General features: G+C 38.2%; 2 protein-coding genes across 3 annotated transcripts; both read left to right on the forward strand.

The window, feature by feature from the left end:
* Positions 1-442: 442 nt before the first annotated feature.
* LOC114527439 (neurogenic locus notch homolog protein 1-like) lies at positions 443-13,050 on the forward strand. Of its 2 annotated transcripts, none has more exons than XM_028549085.1 (34): positions 443-722; positions 975-1,178; positions 1,268-1,378; positions 1,649-1,762; positions 1,926-2,042; positions 2,117-2,236; positions 2,572-2,706; positions 2,843-2,944; positions 3,234-3,350; positions 3,462-3,575; positions 3,805-3,930; positions 4,035-4,175; positions 4,294-4,431; positions 4,589-4,708; positions 4,879-4,995; positions 5,145-5,261; positions 7,250-7,342; positions 7,556-7,666; positions 7,776-7,889; positions 8,014-8,124; positions 8,380-8,490; positions 8,659-8,781; positions 9,151-9,285; positions 9,601-9,696; positions 9,807-9,923; positions 10,270-10,383; positions 10,575-10,697; positions 10,949-11,080; positions 11,291-11,404; positions 11,520-11,648; positions 11,798-11,908; positions 12,026-12,139; positions 12,497-12,592; positions 12,699-13,050. In XM_028549085.1, the coding sequence occupies exons 3-34, from the start codon at positions 1,330-1,332 to the stop codon at positions 12,710-12,712; spliced, it is 3,585 nt and encodes a 1,194-aa protein (XP_028404886.1). In that variant the 5' UTR covers positions 443-722; positions 975-1,178; positions 1,268-1,329; the 3' UTR covers positions 12,713-13,050. The 2 variants fall into 2 exon arrangements, with proteins under 2 accessions (XP_028404886.1, XP_028404887.1); XM_028549086.1 differs by having other exon boundaries at positions 4,035-4,169.
* A 195-nt stretch (positions 13,051-13,245) lies between these two features.
* Positions 13,246-17,527, forward strand: LOC114527445 (adhesive plaque matrix protein 2-like). The gene is made up of 10 exons (XM_028549095.1): positions 13,246-13,975; positions 14,343-14,435; positions 14,525-14,635; positions 14,807-14,917; positions 15,280-15,390; positions 15,498-15,608; positions 15,785-15,910; positions 16,017-16,157; positions 16,570-16,665; positions 16,932-17,527. The coding sequence occupies exons 1-10, from the start codon at positions 13,345-13,347 to the stop codon at positions 17,054-17,056; spliced, it is 1,656 nt and encodes a 551-aa protein (XP_028404896.1). The 5' UTR covers positions 13,246-13,344; the 3' UTR covers positions 17,057-17,527.
* Positions 17,528-17,757: the final 230 nt, after the last annotated feature.

Here is a 17,757-nt window from a genome sequence, read left to right on the forward strand (position 1 = left end):
AAGGATAAATAAAATGGTAAAAAGACCGCTTTTACAGATAACGACTCGAGTGTTCAGGATTGGATATAGTTGAACTAATGACAGTACAAAAGCATATTTCTTGGATGGTAATTTCACTCGAAAAACGTTCGTTCACTAAATAATAAATTTCCTTAACTTAAACACCTCACATAAACGAGCTTTTAACGAGTTCTTTCTTTCCCTCATTCGTCTAAGCGTGCGAGGATTTAGCCTGTTGTTCAATGGGCCACTGATAAAACCTGCAGTTTTGCTAAACAAAACGAGTCAAACGGCTCCAAAGACCAACCATGCGTGCGTAAAGCTTCATCCTAAAATGACAACGGAAACCAGATATGTAAAATATATATTAAATTTTCACTTTATTGTGCTTTTACTGCAATTCACAAACAATGCTTTCTCGCAGATTTCTGTGTCGCCTAACGTGAACGGCAGCTACACAAGTGTTGGCGATGAAACCTCTGTAAATACTTTTCATAACAGTTTGACAGCTGCTGTCAATGGCAAGTCGATTACAAAGACTGGAACGACTGGAACGTCGTCTCCCACAAGAGACGATGGTTTAGACGATGGTAAACAAGGTTATCACAACGAAACAAGTAAATTGGGAACTCATGATAGTGCAGGATTGAGAAATACATCGAAAAATTTGCAACTTGATTCCAATAAAGAAAAGGAGACTGCCCATATTCACATTTATACAGGTTTGTGATATGTGTTTTGAAGGACTTGAATCGCCTGCTATTTTCAGACTTATGCGTATGAATTAAATGCTTTGAAAACATAATGTGTATTTATCATAGTCCCTTGTAATTCACATTCAAGTCAAACTATTGTAATTCGGTTTTCTTAAGCACTTTGGCCTGTCTGGTTAAGTTGACTTTGATTAAGATCACGACAGCTTTTTATTAGTTCCTTACTATCTTAGATACTTAGACAAGTATCGTCTGTTTCAGAAAATCCTTGCCGTAATGGTGCCACACTTACTTTCACCTTATTTGGAACACGATGTGTATGCAAGCCTGGCTTTAAGGGAGATCACTGTCAAGACACAGACCACTGCTATGCCAAGCCTTGTAAAAACGATGCGATTTGTCGAGATCATAAAACAAGATACGAATGCCATTGCAAGAAAGGTTACAAAGGTTTCAAATGTGAAGGTACGTGTTGCAGAATTTTTTTTATAAACCATTGATCAGAAAATTTTAGAAGATTTTTGCAACTGTATTTTGTTTACTGTATTCACTAGCGAAAGATAGATGCTATCCAAATCCATGTCGAAACGCGGGCATCTGCCATGAAAGAAATGGAATGGTTAACTGCAGTTGTCAACGTGGGTTCAAGGGTATCAACTGTACAGGTGGGTTTCCCCAATATGTTACTTATGTACTGTTAATAAATGTTGATCCAGTGTTACCACAGGAGGAAACCTAAACTAAACTAACTTTATTTATACTGGATAGCTTAATCAGTTGTAAACTGTTCTTTCTAGAGGTCCAGTAAGGATCATCTCTCATTGATCCAGTGTTACTACAGGAGGAAACCTAAACTAAACTAACTTTATTTAAACTGGTCCAGTGTTACTACAGGAGGAAACCTAAACTAAACTAACTTTATTTATACTGGATAGATGTGAATAAATGTGAAATTAACCCGTGCAGAAATGGAGGCACTTGCATCCAGTTAGAAAAAAATCAGTTCTTCTGCAAGTGTCTGCCTGAATACAACGGAACGTTCTGTCGCAGTGAGTAATTTTTGTCGCGGTATAAAACCATTAAATGAGACATTGTTTGAATGTTCTCATAACCAGCAATGAATGATTGGCTTACACCTTTGCTTAGTTTGAAATGTTAGCCATGGATATTGGAAATAAATATGCTGGTGCTAAACTCTGTGTTCCCTTTTAGAGCGAAATCGTTGTCTTGTACATGTTAATCCATGCAGAAATGGTGGAATTTGTTCAACCGACGAGAAGAAACCTGTCTGTAGTTGTCGTGAAGGATTTGTTTCCGAATTTTGTCAAGGTGAGCTCGAAGACTTTTTATACAACAGCAAGAAAACACTCTGTTTAAGACTGGCTCGTTCCTTTTGCGTTTAGATCATGTTTGCAAACCAAGTCCTTGTCTTCACGGAGGAGTTTGTAAGGCAAAAGCCAAAGGACAGACCTGGGAGTTTCAGTGTTCATGTCCGAAAAGTTTCACCGGGAAAATTTGTCAAGGTTTGTCTATAAAGATTACAAGACAACTGCATGTGATTTACAAAAGATGTGCACAAAAGATCCTAAGCATGCAAACTCTTAACGCTAGTTTCCAGTCAGGAAAATCTCCTTTGGATCGGAACGGACAGGAAAATTTCCTTTGTCGGTGAGTTCTCAGGCGGCCTTTATACAAAGGAAACTTTTCTGTCCTGTCCGATCCAAAGGAGAATTTTCCTGAGTGGAAACTAGCCTTTATACAGCTAAATACTAACCTTTCAGAAAGCTAGAAGCTGATCCATTTTGAACACATACAATTTGACCCCATTGCTCTTTTTTTTCTTCTTTTTTTTTAATAGTCGCCAGTCCATGCATGAGTAAACCCTGTATGCATGGTCGATGTATTGACGCCACGAATGATCCACGCTACACGAGACTCACTGGTGGTTATCTCTGCCTTTGCGAGAAGGGATACACCGGGAAGAATTGTAGAAGTAAGGTTTCTGTTTAGTTGTTCTAACAGGCCAGATAAAACTATATTATGAAATCTTCAATGAGATATTTGGATGAAAGATAACCTGTTCTGGTCAGAACGTAAAGAATAATCTTTTGTTTGTCTCTTTCCTGCAGAAAAGATTTGCGACAGTTGCCATAAAAATGCCAAATGTCAAGGCGGTCATTGTGTATGTAAACCTGGTTTTATTGGAAACGGACTGACTTGTAAATCAGTTTGTAAGTATTCCCTTAAAACAATTGACTATTGCTGCAGTTCATTCCACCATCGTAGACATTCATAGGCTGAATGTTAGGATACCTCGTAACTTTTAACTGCCATTACTCGGAGAGTGAAAGTCGACGATCTATCTTATGGGTGCCGGCCTACTGCTATAGTTGGTTGTCAGGCAATTTTTTACCCGTGCATGGATCCATTCGAGCTGCATTCTTTGTAGTTTGGTTAAACGTTCGTCTACAAGGATGATTTTAACATCAATTCACGTCATTACCTCTGTCTTTCTTTCAGATAAGACTGGTCCTTGTGCTCTCAAACCATGCAGAAACAATGGTGTTTGTGTGAATATGGATGAAACCACATACGACTGTCGATGCTCTGCCAAATATACTGGACGGAACTGCGAGAGTGAGTGTTATCACGTAAAGCATTTTTCTTCCAACGTTTGTAAATACTTTAGACAGGCAGGAATGTCGCATTTCCCAAGCGACCGCTACATTTCACTTCATCTGTTTTTAGCTCGTTTGAAATGTGTTCCCAATCCTTGTAAACATGGCGGTGTTTGTTTTGAAAGTGGCAAGACATTCCGTTGTGTTTGCCAGAAAAATTTCACTGGAAAAGATTGCTCGAAACGTACGTTTCTCATTCACTATTACTCGCAATGAAAGTTGTGTAGAAATCTAGCGGGATAACAGTTGTATCCTTTCCATCACTGTGCCATTCTCCGGTATTATGATTTTGAAGGTCGCTCTAAAGTTGCTCATAGCTTGACTCAGATGAAACCTTAGTATTCTCAATGTAAATTTTCACTTTTATTGTATAACATGTCCCCGAAAACCTTCAATTTTCCCTGTCATTTTAGGCGTTGTTATCAAAGATCGATGCTCACCCAACCCGTGTAAATATAATGGGAAATGCAGGACTTCAGAGGATGGAACACGAGCATTTTGCAAATGTCCAACGTACAAATTCAAGCCACCGTTTTGTGGTGAGGACGAGAGAGCTAGATTTAAAGCAATCTAGGCTCTGAAGAGAAATTAAAGTCGTCTTTCAATTAAAGAACGACGACCAATGATGTTTGTGTTTTCATAGATTGCGACTGTCCCAAGGCAAACCCATTACGGCAGAGAAACAGCATCAACTCTTTTTGTGACAAGAAAGGAGATTGCATCTGTCCACGAAGCAAAATGTACTTGACTCCTTGGGGATGTGTGCCTTCTGTATTGAGTGAGTGTGAGTGATATTTGATTAGAGTAATTGGTAATCGTCCTTTCACGGACATAAACAACCTTATACCTAGTTTAATCGAACAAGGTTTTAAAATAAGAGTATTTTCTAACTTCTTTTTTAGTGGACAACCCATGCAGTGTGAAGCCGTGTAGAAATAATGGCACCTGCTTTAATTTCAGTATTTCTCCGCTCACACAAAATGACCGCAGCTACCGTTGTCGTTGTGCAATTGGTTTCACTGGCTCCCGTTGTGAGATAAGTAAGTTCGTTACAAGTTGACAGATGTTTTACCCAGGCTTTTGCTTTTCCATTCGTTCTAAACTATTCTTCCTGGAGGTCCAGTAAGGATCATCTCTTATTGATCCAGTGTTACTACAGGAGGAAACCTAAACTAAACTATACCTTATTGTTTTTAGAGTTACCCGACCCGTGTTTACGTAATCCGTGTAGAAACGGAGGTGTTTGTAAAGCATCGAAAGGAGTCGCTGTCTGCCATTGCAAGTCCGGCTACGTACGACCATACTGTTTACGACCTCGTGAGTAATCGTAACAAATAGTGATCTTGTTGTTGTGCTATTGTCCTTTCCCAGGTGAACATTTCACACCCCAAATTACGCGATTTTAGTGCTAGTTTCTCTGGAAGAGAAGGGGGAATATTAAAGATGCCTCGAAGTATATTATTGAATCATCTTCTGTCTTCTTCCAGCCCCTGGCGTGAGCAAATGCTACCCAAATCCATGTTTATACGATGGTGAATGTTTTGAAAAAGATGGCAGATATTCCTGCAAGTGTAAGAAACACTTCACTGGAACTCATTGTCAAAGTACGTCGTATTTCATATATTCTTCAAAATATCTTCATGTCTCCTGTCCTGGTGAAGACTTTTAGGTCAAAGCTTTATTTAGTAGCATTAAATCACTACGAGATGGTCCTTTTTGAGCGCCAAGATATAATTATATATTTTTTATTTAGTTTTTATGGATGATTGCAAGGATTGTAACTCAAAATTTGCTCATTGCTTCCGCGGAAAATGTGTTTGTAAACCTGGCTACGTCGGAAATGGGAAAGTTTGTGCACCATCGTTATCAGGTAAGTTTAACGTCACCAGCACTGACCGAGATAGCCTTTCTTAAATGCTAAACTTTGACTGTAAACCATCGATAAATCTCTTTAAAGGTAAACACTATAGGTGTCTTCATACCGTTCATAAATTTCAATCACGATTGCTTCCTTATTTTAACAGATGTAAAAGCTACAGATACTCCTATCATTAATGTAGTTAGGAGGACTAAGGTAACCCTAAAAAGTCCGCGACCATAAAAAATAGAAACTAAAATTAAACTTATGACTATAATAATAAGTGAATGAAAATTGGTAATCATATAATTATTGCATTACATCATTAACTAAAAAACTTGATGATCGCGAGTTACAAAATACTAATCAAAAACTAAATTTTAGAAAATATTTATGTAATTATCCATAAATTGCGTAAACAATTTGTTAATTTCTAATAAATCTTGTAAAATATTATATTACAAAATTGTTGCTGTTTTGTTCGCTTTTGTTGGCTTCTGTTACCCTTTTGTTACCTTTTAGTTGTCCTTTAGTTGTCCTTTTAGTTGTCCTTTAGTTTGTCCTTTAGTTGTCCTTTAGTCTCCTTTTAGTTGTCCTTTTAGTTGTTCTTTTAGTTGTCCTTTAGTTGTCCTTTTAGTTGTCCGTTTGTTACTTGACATTTAGTTGTCCTTTCGTTGTCCTTTTTGTTATCTTTTGGTACCCAATAGTTGTCCTTTGTTGCCCTTTCGTTTCCCTCTGTTACTCACTCGTTACCATTGCGTCACCATGCATTTGGTTTTTCTTTTTTGCGCTTTTGTCACCCTTCTACCACCCTCTCATTACCCATTCCTTACAGCCTCGTTGCCCTTTCGCCGTTTTTTTCCCGTTACCCTTTGTTGCCCTCTCGCTACCCTCCATAACATTTTTTTCCGACACCACGAACTTGTGGTTAGTTGTTTACTAATTAAAGGGGCGATCAAGCTGGGCACCTGTTCCATTCTTTCAAATATTAATAACATTTGAATATTAACCTCTAAAACAAGCGAATCTCCGTTATCTTGGCCACTAAGATGAAATGTAGTCGCAGTGCAGGAACCGTACTCTTCTTTCTTCATTTTCTATCATCTCTGGTCCATTCTAAAGAAGAACGTAGATCTTACAAAAGATCATTCAATGTCCATAACAAAGACCTGCTGGTTGACGGTTTGAAATCATCAACGGCCAGCCAAGCTAAGGACAGTGCTGGAAAAAAACGCTTTTTAAGTTCAGCACAGAAAAGACATTATAATTCTGTGAATATTCCAGTTCCATATCACAGAGTTCATTATGCGCCTGTTCATGTGGCAAAACCCGTCGCCTACAGCAATAAACCTGATGTGTTTATTAATCACGTGCATGTCAATAATGGAGGTATCTGCTGATACCATAAATGTATTTTTTATATTCTGTTTCCTGATGATTATATCTGCATTAATACGACAACTATATCAACATATCGAAAGAAACCTTAACTCATTCTATTTATACTGGATAGCTCTATCAATTCTAAAGTGTTCTTCCTAGAGGTCCAGTAAAGATCATCTCTTATTGATCCAGTGTTACTACAAGAGGAAACCTAAACTAAACTAACTTTATTTATACTGGATAGCTCTATCAATTCTAAACTGTTCTTCCTAGAGATCCAGTAAGGATCATCTCTTATTGATCCAGTTTTACTACAGGAGGAAACCTAAACTAAATTAACTTTATTTATACTGGATAGCTTTATCAGTTCTAAACTGTTCTTCCTAGAGGTCCAGTAAGGATCATACCTTATTGATCCAGTGTTACTACAGGAGGAAACCTAAACTAAACTAACTTTATTTATACTGGATGGCTCTATCAGTTCTAAACTATTCTTCCTAGATGTCCATGCAGTAAGGATCATCTCTTATTGATCCAGTGTTTCTACAGGAGGAAACCTAAGTATTATCCATTTTTGTGATGAAATGATATATTTATTGTTGCATATTTTCCCACAGTAAATCCATGTCAAAACAGTGGTATAATTTTGCACACACCAGGCGGATTTGAATGCTTGTGCAAAAAGCAATACAAAGGGAAACATTGCGAAGGTAATATTCATTACGTATATTTTGCAGCGTGACAGTGTATTTGTACATATAAAATAAAGAAACAACTATCATGTAGCGAGACTGGAAATGGACAACGAATGAAAATATCACAGCAGGATTAAATTTAATATGACACTCCGTGTATGATTTCACAATGTCTTCTACTCGATACATTTGACGCTTCATTATCTTGTACGAATCTTCGTTTTCTAGCTAGAAATTATTGCTATCCCAACCCGTGTGTAAACAGGGGAAATTGTGTTGAGACGAAGCATAGTTTCGTCTGCAAGTGCTTGAAAGGTTTCAAGGGTGCAACATGTTCAGGTATGGAAATGTTTATTACGTTTGTATAACCTGAACTTCAAGAATGCAACTTTTACCAAATTGCATATACAATGGTTTGAATAACAATCATGTGTGTTTTTGCCATTAGAAAAAGATCCGTGTGCTCTGAATATTTGCAAACATGGTGGTACATGCATTGATGTTGGTGGATCTAAAGTACAGTGCAGTTGTCCAATAGGGTTCAAGGGGAACACCTGTGGAGGTAATTTTTGTCAATAGTTTTATGGGTACCATATTGTGATACTTTATTATATCTTATTGCACCTCATGTACACCCCATCATACCTTATCACACCTTATATATACCCAATTATCCCTTGTTATAGAAATTGAGTACTGTGATCCTAATCCCTGCCTTCACGGGGGGACATGCAAGGAGAGCAACGGGAAGTTTGTTTGTGCATGCGTGCAAGATTGGAGAGGATCTATATGTGAGAGTGAGTGTTAGTTACAATATTCCATTCTGAGCAATGGATATGCGTTTACTAGAGGTCCAGTGAGGACCACCTCTTATTCTTCTAGTGATAGTACTGGAGTGACTTATATAAACTAAATCAACTTCATTTGTTTTGAATAGCCCTTTCATTTCCTTCTGGAGTTCTCGTTAGGATAATTTATTTTTGCAACAACATAATTTGTTGTTGATCCTGTGTTATTGCAGGAGGATATTTAAACTACAGTGAACTTTTTAGTTCCACATCGTTGTCTTGTGAATCCTTGTCGAAATGGCGGTCAGTGTATCGAAGGGCAAACAGCGACAATGTGTAAATGCAAGGAAGGCTTTTATGGTACTTTTTGTCAAGGTAAACGAAGATGAGGACGATAGTAATGTGCTTTTAATGATATTTACGAATACGACTGTGATAATTGTGTGACATGTATTATTGCAAATGCTCCATCCTCTAGTTTAGTTAAACAATCTTTCTAGCTTTCATTCAATACATCATTATTCAATATATTTATCTATTTAGACCACGTTTGTCTGCCTAATCCTTGCTTCAACAAGGGAGAGTGTTCAGTGGTAGTTAAACCTGACAAAACCTGGACATACAAATGTCAATGTCAGCCGACGTTCAAAGGCGAAAGATGTCAGGGTAGGAATAAATATATCTTCAAGTGATTCAGTTTAGCGAAAGGTGAATATCATTATGCATTTCGCCTTCGAGTGGAGTTGAGCGAACAGCATTGTTTGTGGCATTGCAGCGCCATTGTTTATGTCCATTGATGATTTAAATCTTTTGTGTATCCGAACTCGTCTTTGAATGATTTCGATAAAATTTGAATATGCCAACAAGCGTTGTTTTCCTTCAAACGTGTAAACACAAGCGTTCGAGAAAGGTCTAGCATGATATAAAAAATTTTGACTCAACGAATACTGATATTTTTACAGCTAAATGATTCGTAGTACTTGAACATGATGACTAGGAAAATGCACTGAATATCTTCACTTATTTTCCTTACAGTTCGCAATCGTTGTGCTTTAAATTTGTGCAAAAATGGTGTCTGTATCGACGATTCCAGCAAATACCACGTCGATCTTCCTCTGAATGGATATCTCTGTATTTGCAAAGACGGTTTTAAAGGAGAGAATTGCGACCGTACGTTAAAATTCATTTTAAAACGACCTAAACGAGGCCATTCAATGTTGAATACTTGGGTTGGGCAGCCCAAATGACAGGACTGTGTCTGTTGCCAAACCATTTCAATCGTTAGTTGAAAATTAAAGCCAGTTATTGGTTCAATTACAGACTGTACCTGGCAAATAAAGCTTTGCTTTTTTGCTCCATGCAAATAGCAATTTAGATCCAGCTTAAATTTTCTAAGATGTATCGTTATGTGCTATATTTCAGTACATTGTTATTTCAATATTATACGAAGTTGTTTATACAATATTATACAATGTTTATACGAAGGTAACGTTTGCGACAATTGTCACAAGGATGCCGTGTGCCTATATGGGCAATGTATTTGTAAGAATGGTTTTGTCGGAAATGGAAAGACCTGTAAAAGTAAGTCTAGTTAATGGAAGCTGAGAGGGAAGTCGAATTTAGAAAATTCCTTCGGTTGCACGTATTTTGTAGCTTACAGCGTCTTTACGCTCATGTTTCCGGCTTTTTAGAATCGTCCGACATTTGTTCGCCGAATCCCTGCAAGAATGGCGCTAAATGTGTCCACGCTCCCAAAGATTCTTTCGATTGCGTTTGTGTCCGAGGATTCACTGGACCACTGTGTGAGAGTAAGTTTTGGCGATGATGTTAAAATAATACGTGTTCTAAGGGAGGGGGTGAGGGGTTCAGTAGTCGAATATCTCCGTCAAAATTTTTTTTATATCTTAGGGGGGGAGGGGGGGTACCTTCACCATTTATAGGATTTGGGCGTGTTTTAGTTTAGTAATCATTAGACAACCCAAAGGGTTTAGTTTAGGGTGTCATCAGAGATGTGGTAGGATCATAGTTTGCAATTTGCAGAAGTGTTGTGGTTGTAGAGAAGTCAGAGGATCGTTGAATATGTTATCCACCCTCTCCCTGAGAGTATGTGAAGTATTTCCCCCAAGTTTCCAAATCGATATTGATTGTTTTTAGGTGTTACCTTGTGTGATCCTAATCCTTGTAAGAATGGGGCGACCTGTGTTGCAGCTGCTGGGAAGTACACGTGTATTTGTCCACAGGGGAAGGCTGGACCCGACTGTGAGGAAAGTAAGTGATGTTGAGTTACAGTTACTTCAAGACGTGGTTTTATTTCCAGTTGATCTCTTTTTCTCTTGAATACAATTCTACCAGCCTATAGTACACCACGCTTTTGTATCAAAAAGCCCCTAAGAATGTTAGACTCGAGTGTCCACCAAACACATTAGGACCTACATCCTTCCTGTAATTTCTTTATTTAGTCAAGAAGATAAAATGTACTCCTACATTTTGTCAATATGGTGGAATATGTAAAGAACCCGAGGACCCTACTAAACCGCCATTTTGTATCTGCAAAACGCACAAATTTGTTCCTCCTAACTGTGGTAAGTGCAATGTTTATAACGTGAGTGCCCTGTTATGAGTTGCCTTGTAGTGTGAGCTATTTATTCAAATAACGATATTTAAAACTCCGTATCTGCAAAATCATATCATGATATTGTTCCTGGACTTGTGTTTTTATGAAAAGAGTGTTTGTTTGTATCTCAGGACAATCTACGTCGGTTTGTGTGTCTGAATCATTTGCAACAGAGATCAAGTATCTCACGTGATTCAATTTGACTTTTTTCTTCCATAGCCTGTGCTTGTGCGCCTGCAAACAAGAACGTCGATTCCTCTGCGGTTGATCCAGTTTGTGACGCAGATGGAGACTGCGTTTGTGCAGATGCATCCAAGACGTTTGTAACAGGCACTGGCTGTACTGTAGGAAGTGAGTGCATTTCATTTTTTAACAAATTTCATCCTATGTTTCTGCATGGCAGTTCTTCGACTTGGGTCACTCGGAATCGTCCATTGAAGTCTATTTTACTTCTCTGCAGCGATTCATTTTTTCAAATATATTCGTTTGTCTATGAGACGGGACTCTTTGGTTGGTTGATAGGAAAACGTTTGAATGAAATTGTTGCTTTTCTTCATCCAGAGACCGACCCCTGTCTTAATTTACTCTGTCAAAACGGTGGAACAAAAGAAAGAGCTGGCTCCACTTGCATTTGTCGATGTCCAACTGGCTACACAGGAGCAAGATGCGAGACAAGTATGGACGTTTGTAAACTACACTTTGTCGAACCTTCCGATGCATGGCAAGGAAACAATGTTTCCTGGTTTGTCCACCTTCTTTTACCACTAAACTTGTTTTAAACCTCATTTAGAAACAGGTCGCCAGTGCATTCCTAACCCTTGCAAGAATCAGGGAACGTGTGAGGAGAGTTTAGGACGAATTAAATGCAACTGTTTGCAAGGATTCAGACAACCTTTCTGTGAACCCGAGACGATAGCAAGTACGCGTGTTTCAATTCACCAACAGTTCATAAGACTACGTAAACGTTTCTTGTCTTTCAAAAGTAATACCCTGGCAATAAATACGTTTCTAAACAGTATTCGGTCATATTCTAATGTATTAACTTCCATTTGTTATTAATAAACTTAGATTTCAAACCGTGTGTACAGAATCCTTGCAAGAACGGTGGACGATGTCTGGCTTTGAAAAACGGTTACGACTGTCAGTGTTCTCCGCAATATACTGGGCCTCATTGTGAAGGTGAGTGACCTCAATTACACTGGATTTCTCGTAACACATCCATTATTCCATTCTCAAAGCTTCAATGGACCCGGCCATTACCTGGATACATTTCATCTTCATTTTTCTGATTTTCAGTTGATAAATGTCTAAAATGCCACAAAGACGCATATTGCATCCAGGGCGTGTGCACGTGCAAGGAAAACTTCGTAGGGAATGGATATAACTGCATCGTTGAACTGGAGAAGTCAGGTATAGGGCTGGTGCAGTGAACTCAAATAAGACTGGAACGCTCACTCTGTCGGACGTTTAAAGCCAAGATGGCGGACACTGAAGCCTTTCTTGTAGGTATGATCCAGGCCTCCACGCGGAAATTTTGTTGTTAAAATAGTGGCAATTATGATTTTTTCCTTTGAAATTTCCGCTGGATCATATCTACAAGAAAGGCTTCATGATCCGCCATCTTGGCTTTACTCATTAATGAAGGAAAGTCAGAGAGTGAGCGTTCCAGTCTTATTTCAGTTCACTGGCCTGGTGTGATCATCGACCTTCGTCATCCATTAGATCAATCAAGAATCAAATCATCCGTATTTCAATCTTACCTTCCAGACTCCTCTTGTTACAAATGTCCTGTGAATACTGTGTGTAATTTGGGAGTTTGTGAATGTCGTCATGGTTATGTCATGCAAAAGAGAAACTGCATTCGTAAGTTTATAACCAATTTCTTTCGTTTTTACCTCATCTGCGAACAAGTTCGTCTTCATTTTTATGAAATGATAACTTCATTCACAATTGTGTTTCCTTATTTCAGCGATAACAGTTTAAACTGGGTAGTAATTTGTGATCGAATCGCGTACTCCGGTCAGTCCCAGAGCAAGTTCGAGTGTGTATAATATACTGGGAGCCGTGCTGAGTGCATGAATTATGATGTCATCCATGTAAACCACTTCAAAAAAAGATGAATTTCTACTAACAATCTTGCTGGTCTTGGCTGAACTGTAATAAGAACACCGAGCAATTTAACTCATTATACAAATAAAACAAACTCACTTTAAATCCGCCAAAATAATGTGGCTAAAATAACAGTTATTCAGTTCACAATGTCAAGTGTTCTGCAATAAAATAAATAATTGTAAAAATTATTAATGATATAAAGCATATGAATAGAGTTAATGAAAACTTCAAGTTCAGTTTTATAAAGCAATAAACCATTAAAAATACGTCTGTAAAATAAAAATAAATACTTTGCTCAACAAGTTATTTATTTTGTAAAATTTAATTTTGTCTATCTAATCTTCGTCGTACTATATGAGAGATATGGGCTTAGTTTATTTATTTATTGAATGCCTCAGTGATTCTACCGGTAGTAAAATTGTCATCCTTGTGCTAACGTATTTAATTATTTATTGGTCTTCAAGATTAAAGCCGATTTCAATTGAAATCTATTCGATTAAAAAATGTTACTCAATTTCTGGGTCATAGAGTCGCTCAGTCTTCTTTGCTTTCTCCTGACCATACATCAAGACGAGGCAAAACTTGGGAAACACAACTCGAGCGGTGAACATCGCCATGTAAAAACGTTAAAAAAAGACTTTGCTAAACATAAACCAAATTTAAACAAACTTCACGGATCGAAGGTTGGGATAACAAAGTCGGGAGAGAGAAGACAATTTCTTGCCGTCGAAAATGGGCAGCTACAAACGCAATTATCACAACAGGGAACCGAATCTTCATCACAAACACAAGAAATTGTATCTAACTCGCCAACCGCGTCTTCTCTGGGCGGAAATATTGAGACAGAAACGAGACCTTTACCAAACAGGCAAGACATTTCATCTATTGGAAATCTGCCTGCGGTGAATTTAAACCCGCTTTCAAGCGCTACAAGTCCGTTAATCGAAGGTGGTTTGACAGCGCCGAATCTGCCGAAACTAGATTATAATTTCTTGCCAAACGGAATCGAGTTGGAAAAACAGACACCCGTGCCTTATGACAAGCCAGAGTTTCGATTGGTGCCGAAGTTAGTTCCTTTCCGCTACACAAAGAAACCAGATGTTCATGTATCGCACATCCATTACCATCAGGGAGGTAAGATTCCAAAAAACCATAGTCTCAAAATCCGGCTTTACTAATTTATAGCTGGTTATAGTGTATCAATTGATCTCCTGCCACTTACTTTTCTAAGTAACGGTAGTTGATCATCAATTTAAGTTGCAACAACTAAATTCTCATAAACATCGCGACATCACAACTCAAATTGACTCTGATAATCAACTATCATCACGCGTCACGGACTTGAAAATTAATCCTATATTATAAAAGTCTATTCTATACGTGTAAATAGATATTGTAGAGTTGTGTCTCTTGTACGAGGATATTGCTTTAGAGATGCTTGTGAACTGTCTAGCTAACCGCTGTAGTCATTGTCGCTCTTCATTTCAATTATTTTTCTCAGTTAACCCATGTCAAAATGGCGGTCTGGTTGTCCAATCTCCTGGTGGATATTCGTGTGTTTGTCGCAAGCAGTTCAGAGGAAAACATTGCCAAGGTAGAGGGTCACCTTTATCTTTGTTTTCATACGACATAATCTGTTGTCGGGCGTCATATTACAAAGTTTACTTCTGTCTTCCGTTTCAGAAAAAGATCATTGTTTTCCCAATCCGTGTAAAAATGGCGGGAATTGTATCGATCACATTACACACTATCGCTGTAAATGTCGACATAAATATCGCGGTTTAAAATGTGAAAGTAAGTCAAACTTTGAGACCAAATGGATGATTATGTTTTTAACCACATATTCAGTGCATCATATTTGAGTTAACTCAATTCAAGAGATGTTTTGGAGCGTCTGATCTGCTCAGTGAACCCCTAAAAGAAATGACCCCCCTGTAATTTGATTTTCGTCTCCTAATACCGTAGTTCTTAATACCTGTGCAAAGAATCCTTGCAAACACGGCGCGACTTGTTTGGATCTTGCTAGTGGCCTTCGCTGTGTCTGTCCTGTTGGATATAAAGGAAGATTCTGTGCAGGTGAGGGAAGGATGGTGGTTTAGTTTAGGTTTCCTCCTGTAGTAACACTGGATCAATAAGAGATGATCCTTATTGCACTTCTAAGAAGAACAGTTTAGAACTGATAGAGCTATCCAGTATAAATAAAGTTAGTTTAGTTTAGGTTTCCTCCTGGAGTAACACTGGATTAATAAGAGATGATTCTTACTGGACCTCTAAGAAGAACAGTTTAGGACTGATAGAGCTATCCAGTATAAATAAAGTTAGTTTAGTTTAGGTTTCCTTCTGTAGTAAAATCGAACCAGATATACAGATAATCTCTAGGTTTAAAACTAATACATGCAGCTATCCAGTAAAAGGCTAGTTCCTATTCTTCATTTTAGACTTCGACTATTGTAATCCGAACCCATGCAAAAATGGCGCGAAATGCACAGAGAAAGGCCTGGGTATCATCTGTACGTGCACCAACGAGTACAAGGGAACTAGATGTGAAGGTATGTACGCGAGCATCTGTTTTCACGAGTACTGCTGGCCGCTCTGTTACCAAACGAGCAGGATCAAAAACCAATGCAACTCTCTAAGAATTCCTCTTGTTTCTCAGTGAAGAAAGTTTGTGTTACTAATCCCTGTCGTAACAAAGGAAAATGCAACGAGGATAAATCAAGTTCACCTTGCGAGTGTGCTCAAGGTTTCACCGGAAAATATTGTGAAGGTAAAGCTTCAAGTTCCGCTTAACTTTTGCAGAAATTTGTGAAATTGATTCAAATATTTTATAATTGGTTTCCACTCGGGACGGTATTCTTTGTGAAAAGCCAAATGGGCTTCAGATCTGGTGGAAGAGACAACCTTCTTTTGTTGCCTGACATTTTTTCTTTCCTTCTCATCTAGAAAATGTTTGCAAACCAAATCCATGTCTCAACAAAGGTGCTTGTTTATTCAAGAAATCCGAAGTCTCGTCCACGTGGCTTCCCGTCTGTCAGTGTCCTCTAACTTTCAAGGGAGAAAAATGTGAAAGTAAGGGTTTAGCTTGCACAAACTTAAACTAGCTTTCTTTATTCTGAAAAGCTCCCTCAGTTTGAACCGTTTCAAACTCCATCTTAATTTATCTTCTTCATTCCAGTCCCCAACCCGTGCGCGGCTAAACCCAGTCCCTGCAAACATGGCGTGTGTTCTGACGCTTTCAATGGTCGTCGTATGGACCTCTTGTCTGATCATTACGTGTGCATGTGTGAGAGGGGATATATGGGACAGAAATGTGACGGTAGGGGATGCTCAGGAGCAGTGGCGTAGCCAGCCCGACAATTTAGTCATGCTATGCTAATATTTTGGTGTCCATTGACTGTGAAAACAATGAATTTCTAAAGAAATGAATAATGATAATAACATAAAATTTGCATAGCATGACTAAATCGTCAGGCTGGCTACGCCACTGCTCAGGAGTCTTTTTAACCTATCTTTATCCTCAAATGCCTCAGTGTGGATTGTGCATCAGAGCGGATGAAAATATCTTGCAAAACGAATATGCAATACATGAAAGCGTCTCGTTTGATAGTTTAACGTTGAAAAGAATCTTTGAAAGAGCAAATATATTTATTCCAACTTCTTCTAGTTTCATGCACAATCTTAAACACGTTATCGCTCATGAGTTATGTTCGTCTCTTTCCAACTTGTAGTTCGTATTTGTGACAAATGTGATAAAAATGCAAAGTGCCTCAATAAGGAATGCGTTTGCAACGATGGTTACGTTGGAAAGGGTCTCGAATGCAAAAGTAAGTAAACCTCACAACTTCATCATATTTCGCAGCAATTTTTGGTGCGATCTCCTTCTGACAGATGCAAAGAAGCGAATAGTTATGAATGCTTTGATTTGAAGGTGCTTTTGTTCAAACATATGCAACCTATTCACTTTAATAACTCATTTTAATAAAGAAAATCTTAACTGTCATCGCAACTTTTGAAAGAGCATTGCCAAAGCCTCTAGCTCAACCACTTCCGCCTCACCACAAACGATTTCTCTACCTTTGTCTTCTGTTAGAGCTTCCTGATCCCTGTATCCCGAACCCTTGCAAGAATTTTGGCGTTTGTGTTCCTGTTCAATCCTCCTACGACTGTCGTTGTCCGTTCTCGTTTGTTGGAGCGAGATGTGAACAGCAACTATGAGGACGGTTATGTCAAGTATCGTATACCTTTTCCTCGTCCAGGGAAGATGGTCTATGATCATCCAGCGACCACATATAGATCAGTGAGATCTACAGGGCAACATTGGGTTAAAGTGAAAACTGGCATTCGTAAAACCATTCTTAGAGGAAGAGAGGTTGTAGTTCACTTCGCATTTTGTCTGCATTAGATGTGAAAAAAATGTGTCATCCATATTCATTCATTCCTTGGAAAGAGGCTTGTATGGATTAACCGTTACCTTATTCCTTGGCGCGAATGCGCGCGGGAAACGACATTTTCTGGAAAAATGGGAAAGTTCCGAGCAGATGCTATAGGAAGTACCTTTGGGAATGTACATGCAGTTTAATAGTAGGAAGGCTATGATATATGTTTCTAGATATTGGATTATATATATATTTTAAACAGTATAAGCTCTTCAAAAAAATCGTTATCAGAATATCCTCACTGACAAAAAATGACATATATGTGTCCTCTGTCTGTGACTCAATATTTTTATAAATAATCTAATTTGTAAAGCGAAATATGAATTCTGGTTAATAAAATAATCTTTTTTAAATGTTTGTAAAAATCTATAATCGTTTGTTCGACTCGCGGCTATTCCACCTATAACCTATTTGTTATGTCAACCATATATATACGCTATTTTTACCTGTTTTATTTAATGGATTTTGACAGAAATGTTT

This window comes from Dendronephthya gigantea, unplaced genomic scaffold (assembly GCF_004324835.1).
Source record: "Dendronephthya gigantea isolate DGI-Jeju-01 unplaced genomic scaffold, DenGig_1.0 000045F, whole genome shotgun sequence".
In the NCBI taxonomy this organism is placed as follows: domain Eukaryota; kingdom Metazoa; phylum Cnidaria; class Anthozoa; order Malacalcyonacea; family Nephtheidae; genus Dendronephthya; species Dendronephthya gigantea.